This window comes from Corapipo altera, unplaced genomic scaffold, assembly GCF_003945725.1.
Source record: "Corapipo altera isolate COAL_440 unplaced genomic scaffold, ASM394572v1 44, whole genome shotgun sequence".
Lineage (NCBI taxonomy): Eukaryota > Metazoa > Chordata > Aves > Passeriformes > Pipridae > Corapipo > Corapipo altera.
Window position 1 is genome coordinate 14021173 of NW_020884880.1, and position 27370 is coordinate 14048542.

General features: G+C 39.9%; 1 protein-coding gene across 1 annotated transcript in view; it reads right to left on the reverse strand.

Moving 5' to 3' along the window:
* Window positions 1-26808, reverse strand: part of ANKRD28 (ankyrin repeat domain 28) — a 119136-nt gene extending 92328 nt beyond the window's left edge. Inside the window, exon 1 of the mRNA XM_027638995.1 lies at window positions 26728-26808. Within this exon, the coding sequence (XP_027494796.1) occupies window positions 26728-26754 (27 nt within the window). The 5' untranslated portion in view covers window positions 26755-26808. The remainder of the gene's footprint in view (window positions 1-26727) is intronic.
* Between the last annotated feature and the right edge of the window lie 562 nt (window positions 26809-27370).

The window sequence follows — 27370 nt, forward strand, 5'->3', positions numbered from 1 at the left end:
GGGAGGTGATTCTCCCCCTCTACTCAGCTCTAGTGAGATCCCACCTGGAGTGCTGCATCCAGCTTTGGGGCCTGAGGAGAGCCATTAAGTTGATCACAGTGCAGAAGCACCTCTCCTATGAAGACAGGCTGAGAGAGTTGAGGTTGTTCAGCCTGGAGAAGGCTTCAGGAAGACTTTAGAGCACCTTCCAGTACCTAAAGGGGTTCTGCAAGAAAGCTTGAATTTTTTACAAAGGCATAGAGTGATAGAACAAAGAGGAACGGCCTTAAACTAAAGGAGGGTAGGTTTAGATTAGATATTAGGAAAAAATCCATTACGATAAGGGTGGTGAGGCACTGGAACATGTTTCCCAGAGAGACTGTGGACTCCCCATCCTTGGAGGTTCAAAATCTGGCTGGCTGGGGCTCTGAGCAACCTGGTCTAGTGGGAGGTTCCCTGCCCATGGCAGTGGGGTTGGAACTAGACGATCTTTAAGGTCCCTTCCAATCCAAACCATTCTATACATGGAAAGGGATGAGTGGAACTGTTTGGGGAAAATGAGACAAAGTCAGGCTCTCTGAAGCACTGCAACAGTGCTATGAACAGTTTTACTACTGGAAAACAGTGAAAATATATCCACCTTTCTCCCTGCAAGGACTAACTTAAAGCACACCTCTCAGAAAGGTACAGAATGTCACAGGCCCCTACTGGGCTTCACCACAGAGTACCGAATCAGGATGCAAAGGTTGACTGCACAGACTGATGGGAGCAGGGCAGAGGTTCTGCAAACCTCAGCAAGTTCCCTACTAAGGGACACCTATTTTTAATCTAATTACACTCCCATATCAATACACTGAAGCATCTTTGGGATTTAGAGTTTTTGTTGGTTCTGGGGGGGTTTTGTGTGGTTTTTTTATTGGTTGGTTGTTTTTTTTTTTTAAGATTAGTACCAGTTGTGGGTTTTTATTAAGTATCAACAAAATGGTTCAGATTCGGAAAGAAAAAAAAAACCAAATTAATCAAGCTAACTGCAGATTAGGAGCTTTACCTGTATTCAAGTATATATCAGTTGTAGCAGTTGCAGAGCTGCTCAGTGAAAATTAAGGGATATGGGGGCAAGGCTGGGGGGAGGGCAGAAAACAACAAAAAACAAAAAACCCCAGAACAACAAAACCCAGCACCAATGCAAATCCTGATGCTTCCTAATCATTAGGCCACTCAATGCAACTTTATATCAAAAGTTAGCAACTTTCTGGAGCAAGAAGATGCAAAAAGATACACCTTCATGTGGTAGCAGAGAAGGTTATAACAAAAAATTCCTTGCAGAGGAGGCTTTTGAAAATACAAGTCACAGCCTGTAACGAATAGGTACAAAAACTGCATGGTTTGGGGAGGTTTTTCAAATCAAGATCTGAAAGAGTTCTGTCTGCTATTTCTCTCCTGTTGCTGACCATGAGTTTGGCTATCTATTCAGATGAAATTCTGAACAAATTTACCTTGAAACTCTGGAAAGACATAATTACCCTAACCATAAGGTAACTATCAGAAACGGAACACCTCTGTGCAAATCATAGCAACTACAGAAACACTCAGACAAAACAAAAGGAGTACAGTGGAACTATCTAAAATCCCTACTAATCTCAACAGACCTGTTTTGCAAAAGAATTGTCTAATCAAATACTACCTGTTTTAACAATTTTGCTGCAAATGCTGCAAGTATATAGTCAGGAATGCCCACAAGTAACACTTACCACACAAAGACACTGTTAAGTTCTGTGACTGAAGGGTCTTGCTGAACACCACTCACCATGAAGATGGCTTCCAATGCACCCCAGCTGGGGACCCCCCAGCAGCCAAACCCAGGCCCTGTCCATGGTCCTGCACTACAAGTATCACAGATGCTAGAGGCATGGACAGCAGGGCTGTCCAAAGTCCCAACAGGGTGAGATCAACTGTGGATGGGCTGTGAAAAACAAATGACTACAGCTTGCTTCAATTTTATAAACAGACTTGCTCATATGGAGCTCCAGGCTTTTGTTTTTGATTTTGAAAGTCATGTGTTTAGGAGGTGGAAATGCATGGAGAAAGATGGATTACAGTACAAGCACGAAAAGTCTTAATGAACCAAGGTTCACATCCCACATCATGGAAGCAAAGATTTCTAGCAACTGAAACTACCATTTCATGACAATCTTCCTCATCCAGTAAGAGGAAGTTGTTGACTGGAAAGAGACTATCATGAAATTTTAGAATGCAAAAGTTCTACCAGAATTGTTCTGTATTATTGTTACTGCTCCCAGAACCTGGTGGTTATATATATATATTATTCTGGTTATATATTTCAAACAGAAATAATATAAGCAATGCATCTTTTTATTACTGGCAAGAAGTAATACTGCTCTTTGTTTCTATGTCACAGACTGCATTATGAAGGTATGAGGAACAGGGTGAGAGACCATGCTGAGTGAGAACAGACTCCAATTTTCTAACCTGGTGGTAGCAACACAGAAAAAAACCCCATGCAGGTGTTACTTCTTTCAAAGTAGAAGTCTACTTCAGTATGGAAACCAGACAATTAAGTATAAAAATAAGTAATTACAACTCATGAACATGCAGCCTGTTGATTAGAACAGGCCTTTTCAGCTTTTATTCAACGGTAATAGTTAAGAGCCTGAAGTGATGCACACTAGCTTCTCAGGCAAACTTACTCTTGAAGTCAAGCATCAGAAACTTCAACACTTTTCTAAAAATCAAGAATAGTATACATATAACCAGTTCTTCCTCAAAAAGTAGGCATGGAGAAGATGAAATTTTTCCTCTAAGCTCTTACGATTTTTTTCACTCTGCCAGGTTTACATATCTTTCCCTTTACAAGGGTTTCAGCTTACTGAGAGGAAAAAAACAAAAAAGAGCATAACAGCTTAAAAGTGTTTTGCTCTCCTCAACAGCAAAGCAACTAGCTCTTTGGCTGAGACCTATACTAAAAAGTTTCCAGAAAACCTGTGCAAGTTGAGAAGGACAGTGGCTTTATATCACTAAAGTAGTTACGTAAGCAAATAAAGGAGACTTTTGTCAAGAGGGACTACTTTGTTCAGAGAATCCATAGATACCACACTAGCAATAGTAGCATGGGGTAATCTCCCCTAGGGGAGGGCTTTACACTAATGCTCTTTTTGTAATCTTAGAACTACTTTCAAGTGCAAACAGTCTCAATCTATTTTCCAATGCTAGAAGGAAGAAAGGAAGTTGCAATTGTTTACTGAGAGAAACAAAACCATACTGTGAGTAATTATTAATTTTTTCATTTGCAAAGTAAGAATCTCAACTGGTATATTAATAGGCCAATACCTCCTGGGACAGAACTGGCAGTGTACTGAGCAACGTGTGAGACATCCCGTGCCAGAAAGGAGATCTCTGGAAGTTTCAATGTATTTATGTAAACACTTGCAGTCTTTACTGCTAGTGGGTTTTACTGACAGATTTCTTCTTTGTGGACCAAAAACAGCTGTGGTAAGCAGGTACAGAATCATCAAAAATAACTGTATGATTACAACATTGTTTAGACGAGTCTTAACTATAAATCAATTACTCAGGTCAAAAAACAATTCTCAGTCACCTTTTCAAGCTGAGCAGAGTAGCACATGGTGTATTCAGCCCCAGCATAGCCAAGGACAAAGAGGGACTACTGTTGTAGTTACATGTCCCCTGTGTTTTCTTTCTGCTGCCACTGCAGTTACCTTACTGTCCCATATGCTGACCTACGGAGACCAACTGTCAGAAAGCTAAAACTGTTTTTTGCTAATTTAGCCCCTAAACTGGCCTACTATAAGATCAGCTGAACCAGTCCAAGAGAACAGCGAGGAAACTCCCAAGGGAGGGATATGAAGGGAGACTACCTTTTCTAACAAGGGCTTGAAGCTACTCTCTTTTTCAGCAGCACTTAAAGTAGTTTTGATAATCTGTGTAGATGCACCTTGGCTACTGGTCTCATCTACAAATCAGACCTCTAATCATATTTCCAAACAATGCAGTAACTAAAGTCTTAACTTTTTTAATCTTCTTAAAAGAAAGCATAATCACCGCTCAGCCACTTTTATAGATCTGAAGTGTATAAGAACCAGATGATAAATAGTGTAAACATAATCAGTGGCAATGCATCATCTTTTCTCTAACTTCTGCACACAACCCCCATCATTCCTGTCCACGCACACACAGCGTGCAGCAGAAGGTCAGGTAGACAGCACCCCTCAGATGTGTGAGCTGCACAGATGTGAGGTCACCCTCAGCATCCCATGACTACCCCACTCCACCTGCAACACTTTCCCCTTGGACAATCAATATCCTTCATCTCACCATACAATTTTTGCATAGATTAGCACAATGAGGTATTTTGAACACTTTGAATATTGTTCATTGGTTTAATATATAATTTTTATAAGAGCGTTCATCAAAAGATATCCTGAAATGTCTAAGTGTAGGATTCAAACACTGCTTCTAAATACATTCTTATCTGCCAAATATTGTTTTTTGATCTCAGCATTTTTATACTTGATCTTTATGTTCAGATTTGTGCCTACATTATTATTGTTTTGGATTGAAGACTATTTTCAGTCACAGAATGGGTGAGGTTGGAAGGGACCACAGTGGGTCATCTGGTCCAAACTGCTCAAGCAGGGTCATCCTAGAGCACAGTGCACAGCATTGCATCCAGACAGTTCTTGAATGTCTCCAGTGAGGGAGACTCCACAATAACTTAGAGAAATCCAGAATATCTAAACTGAAGAGCAGAATGATGAAAAAACCCCTTAATTTTGATGATTTTTCTATCCTAGAAATTTTCAGTCAGACTTTCCAAGAAGTCACATTACTCCAAATAATAATTTGGAATATCATATGTGAATGTACCAGCAGTGCAAAGTCATAGTCTAATTCAGTTTGAAAGAAGGAAAAGAAAGAATGACTATTGGAAATCACTCTAAAAAAATAAAAAAGGAGCAGCAATATCAAGTTCTGTCACTTGGTGGCAGCACACCAAAGAAAACCAAAACACTTGAGCAAGACCACAAAATTTCTTCCTAGCTCATATTCCTCTACATCTCTCCTAAAAGTGCCCAAATTCCTGAAAGGCTGTAGTTACTTCACAAATTTAAGATAGGCACCCAAATTTTTAAGACTACTGACTTCACATCCAAGGAGACATTAAAAGCTTAAAACTAGAAGAGCCTTCAGCCTTTCCAACATGTTTACAGGTTCACCTACTTCCACCCAAACTGCCAAATGCACACTAAATAGGATTCTCAAGCAGGTGCAAGGGTGAGCAAGCAAACAGAAACAATATTTAAAAGCCTGACGTCCCAACAGCAGTAACTGATCCTACAAACGGAACTAAACAGGGGACTGATTCAGATGAACCATGAATCTGGTGTCGTCAGAAAATGCCTGCCAACACACCAGAAAACTCATTAAAATATTTTAAACTTCTACCAACATCTCTTCTGCCACCTGAAACTCTTGCCAGCATTACATATGACAGGCAGCACCGCAGGCAGTAAGTACTTGACAGTGCTATTGTAGTCAGTGGCAATGAACCAGAACCGATAGTCTTCACCCATTTAAATAATTGATGTTAAGTAAAGACTAGATTTAATTAAATTAGTAATATTTAATAATAATTAAATAATTTAACAAACACATCCAGCAAATGTTTGAAACTACTACTACTGAAGCAGAAAGGAGATGCAATAAGAACAAAAAGATTTGCCAGTTTCCTTCTCCTCTGAGCAATGCTGTGGCAAAGGCTCATTTATCACATGGGGTAACAGGATCACTGTCTTTTCTCTCAAGCTGATATTTTACACACAGACATACAAACTATATAATGTCTTATTTCTGTAACCACATGATAAACAGCTTTATTTTGCACTATTTGTAATCTACATGTCAAACTTATCAATGACTAATAAAAGATTACTATATGCTATCACATTATTAACACACAAGTTCAATGACAGTTCTTTTATATCTGTTTTCTATGTATTAGATCTTGATTAGTATAATTTCTTAATAATGATCCCACATAAAAGCAACTTATAAAGTCTTCATAGTACTTTTTTTTTTTTTTAACCAAACACAAGCTGATATTATCCAAATACTTGAATTCTGGGACAAAGAATTTGAGTTTAAAAGAGAAAAGTACTTTTAGTCAAGCTTTAGGAAGATTAACCCATCAGTTTAAGCCCAGCATTAGGAAATATGTATCACTTGTATCACACAGGAATGACTGTGATAGTTAAAAATGTTAAATAATTTCAAGTAGAGAAGATAAACTCCCCTTTTCCCCTATCTAACCAAATAGCTTATTGTTGTCTACTACATATGCAGTCTGGTAGGGCCCTTCAATTTTTATCAGCTTTATTAAAACTACGCTTTCAGTGGGACACACACACACACACACACACACATATGAAATGACTTAGCCTAATCCAGCATGGCAGCAAAAAGATAAAATGGAGACCAAGGGAGAGAGATGAAAGGAAACATAGAAAGCAAGAGAAGCGCAGCAGTTTGCCATCAGAGGGAGTACGAGCCTTAAACAAGAGTGCTCAGCTTCCAGGTGGGAGCAGACTTGCAGCTCCGGAGCAGATTATAAACACCTACACAGGTTTAAGGGAGGGCTGGTCCTCCAAATTTTTGTTGAGAAACAGCATATATGGGAAACAGCTGCAAGAAAAGTAAGTTTCTGTTGAAAACAGAGCTACTGCACTATTTTTATATGTAGACAGACATAGCCATGGTACAATGAAAAACAACTTTCAAGTTTAGACCATTTAAATTACCAATATTAAATAAAAGTTTGGAAAAAGGTGCTCCTGATCATTTTTCTCAATAAACTTACTGCCTCAAAAAGGAAAAAGGGATTTTACATTGCAGTATGGAGCTTGATTTGGGGTCTGACAAGTGAAAAGGGACAAGCTTAACAAGTAAGGCACTTGACTATACATCAGCCTTCTCTCAGTTTCACTGGTGCTGTTCAGTGCCAAGTGTGCCTTCAGCACACTGCATGCTCCTCAAAATTACCTGTAACAGCAGATCCTCAGCTGAGGCACGGATAAAATAGGGGAGAATTATCCTGTTAGAAAAGAAAATTATGTTATACCCCACCAAACACACAAATTCCTAAGTCTTCTTTTCTATCCCTTCTCCTAAAGAGGGAGGAGAAACCATTTTTCAGCACATCCAAGACCTACCAGCGTCTATTAGACGCACTCTGTTTCAGGAAGAAAAATGTTTGCCCATTTACTCGTGTTGCAGAACACACTAACTTCCTAATACACTTAGAAAAAACAGTTATCTCTATTCCAAAGGTACTGAAAAAGTAGCAGAGTGGTCTATAGTACCTCAGGGTATTTTCTACATCCAAATGATGGAGCCATTTCCTTAGGTTATCTTCATTTTTCCTATTTAAAAGTGGCTTCAGCAAAATCAGCAGAACTCTGGCATCTTTTAAAAATAAAGTCAATTGCATTTCTGTCAGGGGTTACAAAAAAAAAAAAAAGGAGATTGCTTGCCCAATTTTAAAAGGAAGGTGAACTAAAATCTTTTTGAATCATAGCAAAAGAATTCTAGTTGGGATGGGGAGAGGAAAACACTCTTTTTCACAGGAATCAAAAGCTGGAGGCACATACTTGGTGTTAAGTACCTCACCTGCTTAGGACAAGTGTAAATGAGTCATACCATCTGTACTCACGTTCAGAGGACAGTCTGGCAAGATAGCGGGAGAACACAAAGCAAATATGATGTTATGCTCTTATTGTTATGGAAGCAGTTAAGCTGGGAATAGAGGAAGATTTAGCAGTTAAAATAAGAACTACCTACAGCAACAGACACTGAACACCTTATGCTTTGAATTTATAATTATTTGTAGAATTCTACATAGAAAGCTGTAATACTTAAAGATACGCAGAGACTCACATATAACAGTACTGCAGAGTACTGTTATTAATGCTGTATTTCACATGAATATTTCTCTCTCACAGAATAATGCACAGATGCTCACAGTAGAAAGTAAATAGATTGGAGAATGAAGTCATTGTGGAACATCAATAATTCAGAGAGAAGCTATTTAAGATAACCATTTGTTACAGAGACGAGACAAAATGCATTGACTAAGAAAAAAAAAACAAAAACAACAGAATCAACACAGGCGAGCAGCCTTCTGAACCAAGTTGTGCTGAGAAGAGTAAAAGCAATAACCACATTGGAAGAAACAACAAGTATCTCACAAAGACACAGTGTGAGACTAATCCCAGCAAAAGTGGGAGAAGTTCCATCCAAAAAGATGACTCCTGGCAGTATCTGAGCAAGGGCAAAGCCATCACCAGCATCTGGAGGAAAATGCCACAGAAAGCTGCTATTCTCAACATAGCTGTGTGGGTGGGGCACCCAAATTCAGGGAAGTCAGAACTAAGATGTAAAGGTTTATCATGAAATAAATTACTAATTGTAATTGAAAAATGTGCCAGAGTTCAGTTTTCCTCAGTTCTCTTTTAAAAAGTCCTAGACAGTCAAACTATGTGGAAGGCTGAGCTTACTAACATTATTTTAGTTGTAATAAAAGCAATATATTTTAAAATACAAAACTAAGCTTACTTTGGATCCCAGGATATGTAAGTTAACATATGCAACACCTAGCTTCATCTTTTACATCAGATGAGAGGTGGTAGTAGCACATCATGCTACAGACCGTTTCAATGTAACACAAACACACAGCTTATTTATGATGGTTACATTTAAACTAGAGTACTATCAGGAAGGACAACAAGTTCTTCCAAAGATATTCCTGGGTATCTCGAGGGCTGGAAGGGGGAGAATAGACATCCATCTGCTGTTCCAAAATCCTTGTGATGATTTGTTTATATTTTATACCAAGCTTCAAGAAGCATCAAATGTACAGTTAATTTAAAATGGCATCTCACTTTCTCCTAGTTTTCATGCCTTCATCTTTTAGTTATGTGAGAAAACTGTTTATGATCTTAAAATAAAAGGAAACTTGATGCACTTGTGTTCGTTTACTTGATCCTTAAACTTTTTGTTTGGTTAAGATCACGTATATTATTTCAGAGCATTCTAAAGGCTATAGTAACAGCATTTACAATTCCCAGTAAGTTTAGCAGCAGCAGATATTCACAAGGATGTCTGCGCCCAATAATCACAGTACACAAGTAGGCACACTAACATAAAATCAATATCATTAACATGTATGTCCAGCTGTGAGCCGAGCTGATTTGAGGGGAGGAGAGGACATAAAGGGGTAGGAAGATGCTATGCCATGCCATCTCCTCAGTGACTACTGTTTACCGGGGCAACCACTCAGAGAAGCTTCACAGGCAAATGAAGCAGTAACTCAAGCTGCTTCATTATGAATCAGCAGAACTGTCAGAGATCATGTCAAAAGTATTAGACCATTTCTAAATAAAAGTAAATTCAAAAATAGATTGAAGAGCACTCCTGCTGTTGAATCCTACTTATTGATTTGCTATTCAGAAAAAATCTTTGAGCTTGAACAGTTCCCTGGCTAAAACAAGAGGTAAAATAATGAACTGACAAGCCTGGAGAATAGAGAATCTATGAAGCATCCTAAATGATATAAGTGAAAACATGTGTTGATCCTCTGATGTTCATACCACTATTAAAAATGAAAAACGACCAAGGCAGAAGAGGAGAAAGATCCTATAGTGATTCCAGAAACCTCTACCTACATGTTATTTCAGTGTGTCCACACATGTAACTTCAAATAATAACTACATATACAAAAAGCCATATCAACACTGAAAATTCTTAAGGCATACCTGAGAATGACACACTTAAAAAAACCCCCACAAACTACTGCAGCTCAGATTCCATTTCCACAGTTTTCAGTTTTTACAATCCTTTTCATTAGCTACCTCAGAGGTAATTTTCATTTAAAAATTTGGGAAGAAAGCGAAGCAAGCAAAAGATGAATACTGATGGGACATAACATCAAGAGAACAGACAAAATGCTACACAATAGCATTGCACCTTAAGCTGAGGGAACAAATCTTTAAATGCTATTTCACACATCTTTTAGCAAGGTAATTATCTGGATAAAAATAAAGTAGTGTGCTGTGCTGTGAGTCATAGACATTCATATCTAAATCAACCCATCAAGAAAGTTCACAACCAGGACAGTTTTTTAGAACTTACAGCTACTTCTCAAAAACACTGTACTTTAACAAAGACAGAAAAGAGTAATGCTTTCAATCTGAACAGATGCTTGTCACGTTCAAAGAAGAGACTACAAGAAGTGATGTTCATACACATTAAAATCAAAGAAGAAAACACAGGTTCAGAGCTATTTGAGTCTATTTTGTCCATAGCACGTTACCTCTCAAAGGCTACAGCTTGGTTTCACAAAAACTTCAGTGCTTGAAAAACATAAGAGGACTGAAGAGTTAAAACCCCTCAGATTATTACTGTGGAACAGAGACTTTCTGGTACACAGCTGTGACATATTTAAGAACATCTACAGGAAGACAACTGTTAAAAATGGATATTGGGTAGACAGAGGAAAGCACTGCATGCTTTATGTATCTGCCAAGGCACAGAGATTAGACTTGATCAATAGAATTTGTAGGATAGCAGGGTGGCTGTTTGTCTTTTACCAGCACATCACTTTTAAGAAATTGTTTCTTAATTCATGAGTTTTAATCATCAAATTTAATTTTCATGTGTCTGAATTTTAACATTTCCGGTCTACCTAATATGAGGGTAGAAAATATAGGAAGAAGGGTTTAGGAGCATTTTAGAAAACACTGAAAAAACTACACATCCAACAAAGAGAATGGTAAAACAAATACTGTTTCAAACAAAAACGTGTGCATTTGTGAAATTAAGTGATAGGCATAAAAAAGAATGTCAGAAACATTCAGCTCATGCACCAACAGGAACAAATCATCACAGGTAAGAACTTCCTTGGAGTTGTTTCTCCCTCTCTGAAAGGAAAGCAATACCTTTTAGAAGAATGTCTTTAGAGTAATTCTGAAAGCAAAAATAGAAGTACATCAAAATGGCCTGACTGGATCTTTAAAGAGGAAGTGCCATAATTCATAGGGACCAACAATGCATGCAGTCATTTCTCTATTCCCAGCAATGCAATCAGCAGTTGTCTTCTTAATCCTATTGACTATGTGTTTCAAAAAAAAAAAAAAATGGAATACATAGCAAAAGATATGGAATAAGCAGCTCTTTGAATAGATTTAAGAGTCTGCAATTTCACATAAACATTTCCAGCACTGCTAATGCACATGGGTTTTTGTTGTCTTATCAGCCTTGAAGCTACTGGTAGAGGACAAAAACATAGCTTTAAGATGGGACATGAGAAGAGTCAGAATTCACTTGGAACAGAGGTGTTCCACATAGGTGTGTCCATATAAGGTCAGTGACATAGAGCTTTTATTTCCCCAAAATGCAAACTCTAAAAGAGAACTGGCCAGCAGACTTAGAGACATATTTTCAGCATATGGATGTAGCAGCACTTCACCTTACAAGAGGCCCAAATCAAACAATGACAGGTCAAATATTTGAGTCAAAACATGATTTTTCATTTTTTCCAGTTCCATGGGAAACACAGAGGATACTATCACACACTTCAGGACTTCCTCCAGGGAAGAACTCAGTTGCTTGGACAGGATACCTCCTTTACCTGCACTCTGCCAACTGCTTAAAGCTTAAATCATGACTGCCACTTTCACATAAACGTATGAGGAAATCTGGCATTCCTACCTGCCATGCACAAGTGCCATAGCAGACTCTATTACATCAATACAGCCTGCAAAGGGAAGAAAATAGGATTCCTCTGACTGCCACAAGTCACCTTCTCTATCTCATCTGAGGACTGCTGTGCATAAAAGCACAATCTTTAAGTTCGGCAGGATGTGGTCATTAATCAGAAAAAAGGAGTAAAAAATTTTTTTAAAAACTATTATTATATTTCAGACAGTGGAACATTTAAAGAGATGAGAAAAAGACAGATTAACTGCTACAGCTAAGTCCACTTGCATGGTGGACACAGACATTCCCAGGAAAATTAATCCCAAGAAAGTAATGTTATCAATCTGAAGTAGATCACTAAACCAAACTGAGGCCTTACTCATTTACAGTTAAATACCACTACACTGACTACACAGAATTCACTTCCAAAGTACATTTGGCTACCTCCAAGTATCTAGGTGCAATGTTCTTAAAAACAAATAAAACAAGTCAGATTTTTTTCTTGACAGACAGGAACCCAAGAAGAGTTGTGCCACAGGAAAACTTAAAGTTTTTCACTTCTTCAGCGGTAAGATAGGGGCCAGATGGGAAAAGATTGGGAAAAGACATCTCTTACGAGGAGAGACTGTGGGAGCTGGGCCTGTTTAGTCTAGAGAAAAGAAGGCTAAGAGGGGATCTCATTAATGCATACCAGTATCTCAAAGGCAAGGGCCAAGAGGATGTTGTCAAACTCTTTTCAGTGGTGCCCCGTGAAAGGACGAGGAGCAGTGGCCATAAATTAAACCAAAAGAAGCTCCATCTCAACATGAGGAAGAACTTTACATTGAGAGTGGCAGAGCACTGGAACAGGCTGCCCAGGGAGGTCATGGAGCCTCCCTCTTTGTAGGCACTCAAAACCCACCTGGACATGTTCCTGTGTAACCTGCCCTAAGTGACTCCGCCTTGGCAGAGGGGTTGGACTAGAAGATCTCCAGAAGTCCCTTCCAATCCTAATGATGTGAAGACAACCTTTCAAACACAGAGCAGCAAAGTGACGGGTACTAAACAGGCTGTGATCCAGCACAACCAAATCCAGAGACAAAAGAACTGCCCTAAAAAACAAATATTCCATCATCTCTCCAGAACTCCAGTAAAGCAGTGTTGCAGCAATTTCTCCTTCTCAGTCCTAGACTGCTTAAGTCCCTCCACAGGGAGATGACAAGCAAGCTACCACTAAATAAGCCTCACAGAAGAGACAGCTGATTGCTTTATTAACACTTTTTAAACTAATTTCTACCTATGTTTAGAAGAAGGGCACACCCAGTCAAATCAAAGTGAACTATCTTGGTTTCTGTTTTTGCTTTTTGGATGCATTTAAATAGCACATGACAACTTTTACAGTGTGTTAATTTCTTCACGTTTGTTACTTTAATGTGTTATTACTTTGCTTTTATTACTTTTGCTGTACTTTTTAATTTATGATTTTATCCGAGCATTTAATAAAACCAGAAAATAAAAAAATATTAAGGTGTTTTGATTACATGCCACTAATTAAAATCTTCCCAAAATGTCTCAAGTTAAGTAGTCCATAGTATTTCCTTCATACAACACTTAATAAGCTGAATCAATGACTTGGAGGATTAGTCACTTCGTAAGAGAAGCTTTTCTCTTCCCCACTGAACAGACCATCTAAGAGGAGTAATTTTAAAGAAAATACCATTTGTTCCAGAAGAGGCTACTGTCGCCTAATGCCGCTTTCAAACAGTGAACTTTCACAAACTTGTTCCAAGTGCTTAGCTCATGACTTCCGTCCATGAAGCAGCTTGAATTCAATCCTCTGGCAACAGATATACACTACTTAAGTGTTACTTTTTTATAATTCTTGGAATGAAAGAATGTAAGTAGATGGTATACTTAAATCTTAAAAAGTTAATATTCATATCTTTCCTTAATGTAATTTTTAAATTAAAAATTTCCCTGCCCTGTTCTCTATGTACTCAAGCTTGAACATTCCCTCAAAGTTCCCACAATCCATGCCAATAAACCACACTGAAAATAGATTAACCTTTTGTCTAGTCTTATCACTGAGAACCTTTGTACAACATAATACACAAAGCACAACAAAAAGTACTCCGTATCTGCTGTAAGACAAGGAACATTAAGTACAGAATAGCGAGAATATCACCATAAATGTAATTTAATTCGCAACACTGACCCTGATTTTTAAACAGTAACAGCTACATAATACAGGTATTCTCAAAACTTTGCATACTTTTAATAACTTCATTTATTTCAGCATAACAAAGAAGATTCTGCTCTCCTCTCATATTCTCTCATGTTACAAAGCAAATCTAAAATCTGATATTGAGGTAAGCTTTCTTAAATATCAACTACTTTCCTATTAACACTGTGCACTTTATTTAATGTTTGTCATTCTTGTTCTAACCCCCCTTCCCACATTCCAGTGTTCATTTGTTTATGTTTTACATTTTTATGTCACTCATGTGGGTTTTGACACCTACTAGAAGCAGCACTAATATCATCCTCTAGCCACAGCAGACAGCTGACCTACTCATAAAGCAACCCCTGAATGACTGCCTCAGGTTTTTAGGCTAAAATGAAAAAAAATAAATTAAATGGTGATGAGCATTTTCAAGAACAAGTATGAAATAGAGGCTGTAACCTGACCTTCACTAGGTCCTCACAAACATACAGGTGATATGTAGGTGATATGTATTTGTGTGGAGACTGTTAAGTGCGATTTTATTATACTCTTATTTGCCAAGGTAATTATTCCCAGTGCTTTCTTGCAGTCAAAAGACATGCCCAGTTCTGTTGTGTTGTGTTTTGTTTTGTTTTTTTTTAAACCAAGCTTTGTAGTTTTATCATTGCTTATTCCAGAAAATAAAACCAGCAGATGCATGCATAACCTCATCCATAACCCACTGAATTAAACAGCTTTGAAGCATGATCAAACTGAGAAACAGAACAAAGTAAGGAACAGTCCACCTTGATAAGGCTTTCACTGATGGCGATTCAAAACACTATCTTCTTTAGCTGATGATAAAAATATTTGCACAACCAATGTGCTTATATTGTGGTATCCATACAACGATACTACGTGATATGTGCAATATAAAACAGGAAGTTTAACTACTATTTTTTATTTCCATTTCCTATAGAGCTGAGATGAAAAAAATTCTATTACAGAAGACTGTAGTTTATTCTTAGACTGACATGCTTCATTAATTACTATTTGTAGAGTTTATTTCACTTAGGTATTTTTCTATGACCATATTTTCTTACTAGATATTTCCCTACCCCAAGCATATATCTGTGCAGGGAGATAGAGGGATCACTAGTCACAACAGGCATGAGTCCAAGCCGTCACTGGATGGTGTCCAAGAATTAAAACTGCACACACAAGAAGCATAAGAAGTTGAAGGGCCTTCTGTCCATACATAATTCTATGAGGAAAAAGGCTGCAGCAAATTCAAACTACTTTTGGTACACAGTTTTCAGGTAACTGGACTACCTGAACATGGTCTTATACCTTCACTGTAACCTCTTGAGAAGAGATGGAAGGCGAGAGAAAGTCTTTTGGATGTCATTTGCAGAGCTCCAGTTGTAAAACTGAGTAGTAGAGCATGTGATCAGCCTAAGAGGGGAAAAAAACAACTTTAAAATGCTGCAAGAAAACTGACATGTTACTGACATGTTGTATAGGAGACAGGAAAAAAGCTGAGAGTCCTGAAAGGCAGCACATGTGGTAAATAAGTGTGTCACAGAGGAACTTTTCTTCTTTCAGTGTTTTTGTAGTCAATATAAGTCAACAGGGTGTATTATAAATAGAAGCAGACTCCTTAAGACCCTAGGTTCTCTCACAATTAAAGAGCAATTCACAACCATACTCAAGCCCCAAAACAATCAGGAACCAGACAAGAAAATTAGGCCTGTTGCTGAGTTTCAAAACACATTGTAAGAACTTGCAGGTCCAACAACAATAAAGTTACTTTCTCAGAGAGAGAGGTCCAAGGCAGACCACACTCAAGTTTCTCCATTCACCAGCGCCCAAACCAAAGGACACTCACACAAGACACATCATCTTTGATTACAGGACTTCTGACACAAAGCAAGAGATTAGAGTAGGTTTATCTGAGCCAAAACACTCCTTTCTAATTCCTACTAAGGAAAACTTTCAATGAACAACTTCACGGTCATATGCTAACCTAAATAATTTGCCTCTCCCCCTCCCGTTTCACCACTTTGCAGAAGAACAAAATGAAAGACTGCTTAAGCTCAGCTACAACCTAATATCAAACCACGGCCTTTGCAGGAGATCAGAAGCTATTGAGTTTCAATCATTACTGTTAGAAACCTTGCAAATGAAAAAAAGCCCCAAACAACTCAAGGAGAAGCACATCATCAAACTCCATCCTAAAATTATTGAAATTCTACCCTTTCATGAAAATTTACTTACTCTTCTGACTTTAAAGACCAGGGATTATTCAAGCAATGTACTCCATTTCTTACATGCACAGTCCTACCCTACACCAGAAATATATTTGCATTCAGTAGTTCATGTATCTGTATTTCCTTCTCCTATCTGTCAGCTGAAGATGCTGGCATTCACTGTGGTAGATAATTTCCAAGTCATATAATTAGCATAGCTTTGGCTGTTAATTAATCTCTTAAAGGAAAAACAGAGTAATAAGAAAAACATATCCTACTGTTCCTGCCTGTATTTAACCTTGCTTGTTACAGGTCATTTTCATTGTTTCTTATCTAGTGAAAAAAAATCAAGACAGTGCAAATACACCAAAGCTGCTGCCACCTCACTTCTGCAGCCATGCCATACAGCATGAAAAGAACTTGGCATTCTGAACAGGCATCCTGTGACAATGCATCACAGCCAGGCTACATGTCCCCAAACTCCACACAAGAGCAGGTCATGAAACCATCAGGTCAAATGGCATCATTCCAACACTTCCTCCTCTTTTCTTCAACTATCCTTCCTACTTTTTACAGGTTACTTTTTCTGAAAACAAGGGGTGTCAGGCAACATTAAGGAAGCACTAATGGGCACTGCAGTCATGAAATAATAAATAAGTAAAAAAAAAGCTTTTGAGGACACATGTAATGTATGCCAGTAGAGGTAATAAGAGCTCCTGTAACGTGGAAGGCTGAGCTCCAGCAGATGTATTCATTCTTTTCTGCAGGCACATTCATTCTGTCTTTGGATTCAGTGAACTGTGGCTGACTGCTGCCACCAGACTGAGTTTCAGGTCTACAAGGTTTATTTCTGCTTGTGGTCATTCAGAGCCAATTTTCTAAAGAACTCACTCCAGAATGACAGTTCCAAAACAACTGTGCAACATCTCCAATCAACATGGAAGAGAGCCCTGCTAATACCAGTATGGCAAGCTTCCAGGGAACGGGAGCTGGACTTCTCCTCTGATAGTCTCCACAGACACCCCTGGCATTGCTATTCCTCCTGCCATTCAAACAGATACTATTTCTTTGGCTTATGTAAGTTCCAGTAGGGAGCTTTATAGAAGGAAACATATCGTGCTTCCCCATGTAAGGGATTGGAAGTCGAGACAGGAAATCAATGGGATACCCCAAATGCATAGGGTGTTTTCTATAGTCACTGCAAGAGCAAGAGAGAGCCTTCCAGGTGACAATTAGGTTGAAATACGAAGATGTAATCAGCAGCTTTTTAACAGTCATGCTAATTCTTCTACTACTTTTGGGCCTAGAGTCATGAACCATGGTACTTCTAGCAGTTATTCTAGACTTCTCCATGCAATAAGTTTAATACTTTAATGATTACTAAAGCATTTTCAACACATATGCAGAGCATTACAGAAATTTTATCAACCTTCAGATGTGAAAACCTCACAACTAATTTGTTCAAATGCAAACTATGAAAAACATCACATTTTTAAACAATTATGGCCTGTTAAATGTTGAGAGTTAAAAAAAAAACAACCAGGAAACCAATTCACAATGTGCAAAGACCTTTCAAAAATAAAAAATGTGGCTGCATGCAGCTATATTTGCCCTTCCAAGATGATAAATTTGATATACTTGATCAAAAAACATTTTTTACATCTTTGGGTGTAGAAAAACAGCAGGAGACATCCTCTTCTGTATATTATTCACAATGTTAGTTTTAGATTAGAGATGCTGGGAGAGTCCCTTTCCTGTGCTGTAGAAAGGTGCAGCAGGCAGAAAAAGAAATCAATGTCTTGAAGTCATTGTAAACAAAGCTCCACAGGGTAGCTGGATACCTGTTGGTTTTTGGATGATCCTTGACTACAAAACCCTGAACAGCACTGGTATTCACTGACACTGACAATCTGTGATATCCTAACCATTTCTGTCCTTTTGGTTTTCACTCTAGTTTTACAAATCCTCTCTTCACTTTTCTTTTTTTACTCTCATTATGAAGACTTTCAAAGAACTCCTCTCTTGAGCTCTGTTTCTTATGGAGTAGATTAAGTTGACTATTTACATCCCTGATTGCAGTAAGCATAATTTGCTAAACTTACGGTAAAAAGAATGGAGAAATGTCTATGGACAAGTCATAAAATGTTACTTATTCTTTACTTCAAAGGTTCTATTTTAATAGATTTCTCATTCTGTTATCTAGGTAGTGTTAGATAATGAACAAACGGCTGTGTGCTGGTGGATGGAAGGAAACAGCAAACATCATGAGGTAGGAGTGGAAGAAATAAATAATGAGCTGAATGATTACTACAGGATCAGTAATGATGCAGGTTAGTAACGGCATTTGCAATCTTGCAGGTGACAGAAACAAGAAGAGAAAGTGTTCTTCTACAAGTCCGCCTTAATACTTAAAGTTATCCCCTAGAATGAAAGCACTGTTAAAAAAGAAAAAAGCAATAGATACAGTAGAGCTATAAAGCAAAATAGTGCTCCTGGAACTGAGACAGGAGCAAAGGAAATAAAGGCTATCAGGCAGTACCACTATAGGGCTCTAATTTAGCAGAGACAGCACAACAACACAGTATTAAGCATAAAACCTCTTTCTATCAACGCTCCTGTTTTACAAACATAGCAAGAACTGAACAAAACTCTGCAGTTACAAAGTGATGGAGGAGAGGGGTAAGGAATTCCATTAATATGTTATTTCTGAAGCATCCTTGTACTGTGACTTGGGACATTTCACTAATTCAAAACAATAACTAATAACATAACCAGAAAAATAATGTTAGCATTTTGGTTTTCTTTGTTTTCTGATTTCATGTCCTTCATTTTAATCTACCAACAATAGTTTTTGGGGAAACACTGGTGAGTGAATGAAGTGTTAGCAGACACTAACACAGAGATCTGAGGCAGGAGAGAGACATCAAGTGCTCAGGATGGAAAGGACTTCTTCTGTCAGTCCCGTAAGCAACTGACAGAAGAAGCAGATGCCTTGAAGATAGGACAGGGAAGAAGAGAATATCAATTACCCCAACATTGTAGGAAATGCAGTCTGCAGTAGTAGATTTAAATGACTAGATTATGCATTAGTTATAGATTGTTAGTACATAAATGACTATAGAACTTCCTGAAAGTGTTTTTTTCTCCCTCTAGTTCAGGTGTCTATGACTCAAGTAGGTCTTCCAGCTATGAGCTAGGTAGATCCTTGGTCTCTTATGCTGCCTGCTGCTCGATGACCAGGTTCCTGACGGAAGGTTCAACTTCCTCCATGTCAGGGGGACCAGTATAGATGGAGCTATCAAAATAAAATCAAAAAGGAGGACAAACAGCAAAATCTTGAAAGAAAACATGAATTCTTCATGACTTCTAGAAACTCTGTAAGCTCTAAATAGGCTCATTTTGGTCTCGGTGCTTTAACTACTGCAATTTTGTTCTCATTTTGCCATGCTGAAAGTCTTTGCTTGTGCTCCCTTCTCTTCCTTCTTCATTAAGGCACTGTACTATCTTCACTTTGTCAAAGTAAAAACAAACAGCAAAAAATCCAGATGTATCCATGCTTTCTTCTCCACACCAGATGGAAGCGAGTACAGGATTTCAGCACAAAGTGAGAGTGAACCTTAAGTATGATTGCATGACTGCAAAATGACCAAGAAGAACTTACAAGCCAATGCTCATCATCTGGAATCAGGAAGGCCATTAAGTGAAGTTCACTGTTTGAGAGTATGGAAACATTAAATATTTAGGATGACTACAGCAGTTCAGGACACAGTCAGAATTAGCCTAAACCCATGTAAACAGGCAAAGTTACGTATAAAACCTGGATATTCACTAAGTTCTAATATGAGTCAGTTACAATTACTCTGGGGCAGGAAAACTTTTTCACCCCCATTGCTGTAAATGTAGTTCTGAAGTTTAAGATAAGCTTAAGCAAAATGGCTTTGCTTTTTTCCTTTTATTTTTCCCCAAGCCCACGGTGTTAGAATAGGCAGATCTTTGCTTTAAACATCTCAAATTTATATACAGTTTCAGTACTTACAGTGGGAAAAATACTTGTACTCAGGCTGCCCTAAATAGGTAGATTTTAGTCATGTAAAAACTCTACTTACAGAGTACTGTTCACTCAGTTCACATACATAACATTACTATAGAAATAAACAATGAAATTCTAAGATTATATTCAATTCACAGTAAAGAGCATCTCATTATTTTAGGACAGAAGTCATCAGGTGCTTCAGCTAACAAGTAGTTCCTCAGTCTTCAAGGATGCTACACATCAACTATTTTGTCGCTCTTTTATTTGCATATTACTGCTGGTGCTTCCTCTTTAACTCTGTGCACCCACACAGCTGCCTACAAGTCTCATCTTCCCTTCTCTTCCAACTACTGAGTCCCACCACTCTTGCATTAGCTTTGTTTTTTGTGCTGAAATGGGTCAGTGCTGTATAATTCATCAACACCCGAATCACAACTGAATTAACATAGCTGAACTGGTATATTACCACCCCTTGGGGAGAGTGCCAGTGTCATTACTAAGCAGAGGAAGAATAACATTCCCTGATATTTCAGAGCTTAAATATTAAGATTCTCTCTTCATTTGCACAAAGGATAACACCAAGACACCTTATTTCAGATTAATCTTCAAATACCAGACTAGAATTTGTCCTCCACCCCCAACAATGAAGGAAAACAAAACCCCCAAGAATCAGTACTGTAAGCATGCTCCCAGCATTGAGTGATGAATGGCTTTATTTTTTTATTGATGTGAAATGTTCTGTGATTGGTATTATGATACAGGTTACTTAAACACAAACATTATAAATAACTTTGAAACAGTTAGTCACTGTAACTAAGGCAACGAGTCTCCCACTCAATTTCCAGAAATAGGAGTAGAGGAATAGAGGTAAGAACAAAATAAAAAGTTGGCAGGAGCAAAAAAAACAAATGATCAGAAGATATTAGTTTGACCTCAGGAAGGCCCAGGTGAGTACAGAAAAATGCAGCACCTGAGAAACAAACCAGTTGATAAAAGAAGTGGAGGACATGAAGTATATAATACCAAATACACCTAATTTCAATGATCTTATTCCACAACCCATTTCAATGAACGGAAACAACCACAGAAATCTGGGAAAGTAATAATCCACATCAGATAGCATATTGCTAGTTCAGAGTCAACAGCTACTAGTTTCCTGCAGGAATCATCTTTGTGAGTGCTAAGGAAGTCACCTCTTCATAGACAAGTGTACATTGGCCTCATTTTTCCCCTGATATTTGCTCCAAGTAATGGTCAGAAACTTCGATGCTATCTACATGAATAGACCTTTATACCCTCACAGAAGGCTGCTGAGTTAACAGGATCTGCCATAAGAATCTGAGTGCAGAATCAAGGCTTGCTTTGTTTCTCCCCCACCTTTTTTTTTTTTTCCTTCTTCTTTTAAAAAGTGTATTTTCTTGACTGAGAAGAACTGCTTGTTCGCAAGTCAAAAGTTCCGGAGTTATCATCGGGCAATCTGATCCCCCCAAACGAACACGTGGTAGAACCAGGTTCTCTCAGCACATTCTAATGGAAAGGCTGGTAATTACGGCGTATAACAAGATAAATGGAGTTCAAGTTACTCCAAGTTGTCCATCAATTAAAGAAACTTATCTTTTCAATACATGTAAGTTCTTAGCCTGGGAGCAGGAAAACTAACAGTAAGACTTCAGGTGTCTTGGTAAGTATTACAGTTTCTTAATTTAGTTATCTTGTATACAGTTTAAAAAGATTAGGTGCAAATTTTAGGAAGAACATATATGATGGAGAACAGAGCATAAAGAGTGGTTCTTAACTTCTACAAGATTCCCAAAAGAAATGTTTGGGTTTTTTAAAAGAACGGTAACTTTAAAGTAACTTCTACAAAAAAAAAAAAAAAAAAAAAAAAAGAAAATACATCTCATTAGGCTACATCTTAACAGAATTTGTAACTCACTCATTTGTAACACATAACTCACTCATTTATAACACATAACCATTCCCACCATATCCCTCCTTCACTGAACAGCAGCAGTTCCTTTTCATCACCACAGGAGACCATTCCTCCTCTTAGAGTAACAAGGAACTAGTTGGGACATTTATTCTTGGCATGAACTCTAAAAGAATGAAGTCTAACGCTGGCAGTAATGAAAATAGCAACCATAGAGGCATTCAGAGTGTTCACTATGACACTGCAAACATTTGTTTAACTGCCAATTGAACAAGATCCATCTTAGCTAAGAGAAAGATATAAATGGGCAATAAAGAAGTCAGTGCTCTCACTGTTCAAGGACTTTAAAGATAAGTGGTCACTCTAATATCTTCATGCAGTTGTTCCTACTCAGACCCTTACCACCCACAACTGACTTCTGGAAATAAATGCATTGCCTCAAGCACAGTCTAGTAGTCATACAGAAAAATCCACACAAAATCCTTTCAAATGCCCATCATTATTAGCTCTAAGATATCCTCCTATTACACATTTAAGATTCAGAAAAAACAGAAAACATATAACTAAAACTATAATGCACTGAAAGAAAAAAATAAAGCTTTACCAACTATAATGACGCTGCATCCAACAAGTTTTGCCACAAGTACTTATATAGCTGCAAAACTGAAGAAAAAAAAAAAATCATCCAGTTTAGACCAGTTTCAGACATTTCAACAAAACTACTATGCAAGCCTAAAAGATGACCTGTAAGCACATACACAGGTAAGGCTTGTAACCGAAAAGCAACGAATCCCTGGGCTGTTAAACAATTCAAATTTCACCTGCACACTAAGAAAAACTAGGCCGTCAGTTACTCCTTGGGTGTACAAGAGACTACCTTGCAACCCTTCAAAGCAAGGATTTGCCTGTTCTAGGAAACAGTTAATGTACCTAGAAACTATGACTGAATAGCAAAAAAACGAAGATGACACTTAGCCTTTCACAGTTACCTATGGAGAGTTGAGGGCTTTGATACATGAGACCAAGGTATACCATTGTGGATGCCCACAAGCAAGTCACTCCTTTTTTCTTTCCCTACCCCACACCTCTCAGTTCCCTGCCTCTGTCCACCCCTCCCAATAAATTCTGATAAGACATCAGTAACTCTGGACCTAAACTTGGTTTTCAGTGCAGTTTCTTGGAGCAGTTTCAGGAAGAAACAAACTTTTATAGGCTTCCTCTCACTTGGCATTTTAGTAGTTAAAGCAGCTTCTCATCTAGAAGAACCTGGTATACAAGCACCAATATATGAAGACAGTAGGAAGGCAAACTTAAGAACAAATACCTTAATCATAAGGTACGCTTACCATATTTTTCATTTCTACCTTGAATGGTTTAAGCCTCAGAAATTGCAGATTTGCCTCCTCTATTATTAAATATGTCTGTCCAACACTGCACAACAAACCAAGAGCAACGAGAACAATCTACAACTTCTGACTTGACACTTCAATGACTGCTTTTCTATACCTGAGTTAAAGTTTGCTATTGAGCATTACAGGTATCAACTTTGCTTCAAATGTAATTTTTGCTAACATGTTTATGAGTTTTTTAGATACCTAATATACTTTGAAAGCAAACACATAAGTCACTTCTGAAAGTGTATTGTACACCCTCAATTATGTCAAAACTTTGAAATATATTCCTACCTCATAAGTTGGCAAAGCAATAAGCTCAAGTAGCAACACAAATTTATAGGTAATGCACCTGCTGGCTGGTCGTTGAACCCGAGAAAAGGCCTACTCTTCTCAGTGCATGAAAAATCTTTATTCTGAAGGTTAAAGGTGTCAAATCAGCTTCCACAGACAAAAACAAATATTTGAGCTTCACAAACATATTAAGCATCTGTAGGATCAAAGTTTTGTTTATCAGGTACTAAGTAAATTAAATCAAGCAAGTGGAACTGGGATTTCACCCTCTGAACTCAACTAAGAGCCTCGGAGCAGAATTTCTCACCTCACTGTAGTTTCCGAGCACTGCATTTACACTAGCTTGCAGTAACTTGACAAACTCAACCAAAACAAGTGTAAGAAAACACCAAGCTTCTTGTATGCAGCAAGTCTACCTCTTCCCAGCATAATTCTGACATATAGGTAACACAAAGCCCTTCTACATTATCAAAGAGCAAAATCAGTAGGTTTATTTTGAATTTGGAAACATGATCTTGAGAATTAAAGTAATACTTTATTTAGTAGAATTTTTGTTTCAGAAAGTTATTAATCTGACTGTTGCAGAAGGAAACTAGCAAATCACTTCCCTCCCTTCATATTTGCTCAACAGTACAAAAACAGCCACCACTAAAGAAATACAGACTCACTACAGGGACCACAAACATGTGACAATTTACTGTATTCTAAATGAACACACCACTATGAAGCAAAGTATATGGTTCAAGCAAACAAGAAGCATGTTTCACGAAACACTGAAGAGAAACACCTCATAGTACCACAGGTTGGTTTTTATAAAGAGCAGGTGGTGTTACAATATCAGCACAGCATCCTGTCCTCAAGTCAAGACTTCTTGCAGCATACTGCAGAAGAACACTGGCCTGGAGGAATTCTCTGTAGCTAGCAAAGCTGAGAGATTTCATGTTAATATGATTCCTCGTGACTTTTTGGCATTCTTAAAGAAAACAGTTTTTAACAGAATTTAGTTTGAAATAACTGATTTGTCAAGCAACTGACACTTAAGCAGCAGAAATGCAGCTGCTGCTAAAAATCACTCTCTCTACAAGAGACTTTTCAAAACCAGCACTCCCTTCCTTCCCTCCTTCCTTTCTCTCCTCCTTTGAAATGAAAGAATACTTCAGTTCCCAGTATATCAATTCACCTTTACAGATCCGTGAAACCTCTAAAAAAATCCACCTGGATTACAACTTGCATCACAACAGAAGACAAAAACCTCACATGCATTACTCTGTCAAACCAACGGTCCCACACAGTCCAATATTTCACCTCAGCATCTGTCAATAACAGGATCCTTCCCAGAAGAAAAGTTCTGAAGTACACTACTTCCATGTTAACATATTGATAACGGGGCTTTTGAAAATTATTTCATAATGATTACTTGCAGGAGGGTTGTATTTCTTGGTTTTAACCAAAGGGCTTATTTAACAGAAGAGATGAACAAGTGCTGATTTCTGTGGAGAGCCTCCCATGGAAGAACAGTAATGAAGCCTAAAAGGCAACCTTACTCATGAGACACTAAATGCATTTTGGGTCCACAACTGTTGCTCATTCATAGATGAGCTTTTAAAAAACCATGAGACTTCATAAAGTTTACATACAATACAGCAGGACATAGCCCCATATCACCAAACATTTTTTAGAACAAAATCCCAAGGGACCATGGCAACCTAAGTGTGCAAACACAGATGTATAGGTACCTGATGAAAGGACTCGAAGGTAAGGATGGGCTGATACTGATCAGCATAACACACAGAGCATACCAGCTACCTAACCACTACCAAGTTTCTAGGTGTTTTTCTTTCTGTGGGGTTTCTCTTTTTGGGAGCAGGTGGTGTTACAGTCGATTATCTTTAAGGAAGAGTAGTAAGGAGACCCACAGCAGGCTGTATGAGTTTTTACACGGAATTTGGCCTCACACACATGAAAACAAGAGAAAAAACCATTCCTAGGAAGCATCTTTTCACGGGCGGCAAATTGGCAGCGCAGACCCTCCCACCTTTGTATCCTGATACCACACAGGAGACAATAGGTAGGACAGGGGAGACACCAGGAAAGGACAGAGCAGCCAAGACAAGTATTTTTCACCAGCTAGAATGGAAACAGAAGAGCCTGGCAGACAAAGAAGGGTGTGATACGACGAGAGCAACAAACCACTAAAGGCATGAAGAACCTCCTTTGCCTTCGGGAGGGGAGCGCGGGCTCGGGGAAGGTTTGTCAAGACCGCAGGAGGAGAAAGGCACGGCGGCCGAACAAAAGATTGTAAAGGCCTGGAAGGGAAAGGTGGAGGGACGGGCAGGCGGCTCCCGGGCACGTGAAATTGCGCAGGGCCGGCTCCGGGGGAGCGGCGCCAGCTCCTGCTCCCGCTCCCGGGCACGTCGCCCCCCGACGGGTGTCTCCAGGTCAATCCGCTTACACCGCGCAGTCCCTGAGGCCCAGGTACCCCGGTCCAGAAACCCTTCCCTCCCCAAAACAGGCACGGGACAGGGCTGGCCCAAGGGCAGCCCGCAGACCCACCCCCATCACCCTTCCCGGGCTTCCCGTGCGCTCCCGGGGCGTGGGCTCGGAGGTGACCGGCCGGTGGGCAAGGGCTCCCGCGGCCACCTGTTCGGCCGGGTACCTGCCCGGGAGGGCGGGCCCGCCCGCAGCGGGAGCACATGGCGCCTCCCGCCCAGCCCGGTCCCCGGCGGCGGCACCGCAGCCATGCTGCCTCCCGCTGCCGCCCGCTGCCCGCCGCCTGTCACCCGCGCGCGCGCCAGCACACCACGGCGGGGGAGGGCGCGCCCGGCGGCCCTGGGAGGGGAGGAGGAGGAGAAGGAGAAGGGAAGGTCGGGAATGCCCACCTGCTCGCGGAGTTTCAGGAACACCATGGCGAGCGCGCGCCACCGCCTCCGCCCGCCGCCAACGACTCCCGGCTCCGCGCGCCGCGCGGCCACGCCCCCCCCCGCCACCACGGCCCGCGCGCCGGCCACGCCCCCCAGGCCACGCCCCCTCCTCTCGCCCGCCACCGCCCCGCGCAGGGACCGCGCGCGGCGCCCTCGGAGGCGGGGCCTGCTCACGCCCCGCCCCGCCCCGCGCTCGCCGTCCCGAGAGGTTTCCTGAACGAGCCCGCCCGCCCGCGCCACCAAGGGCGGTGCTGATTGGCCCGCGGGAGGCGGGGAAGAGTAAGGGCAGCGCTGATTGGCGGCGCGAGTCCGGCGCGGACGGATAGCGCGGGATGTGCACGTGGGGGCAGTGGCGGCGAGAGACACCGGGAGACATCGGGAGACATCGGGAATCGGCACGGCTGAGGGGCCGCCGCTCTTCCCTTAGGAATCACCGTGGTTTCCCAGGCGTGGTTTCGGCCACCTGGCGCGATAAGCCCCGAGCCGAGAATTACCGGCACAGGCGGCTTGGCCTGAGGCGAGATTCCTCCGGCAAAGGTGGCTCCCAGCCCCTGGTCGCCCGGGAAGGGTCCCGTCACCCGCCATCCAAGCACTGGTGCGA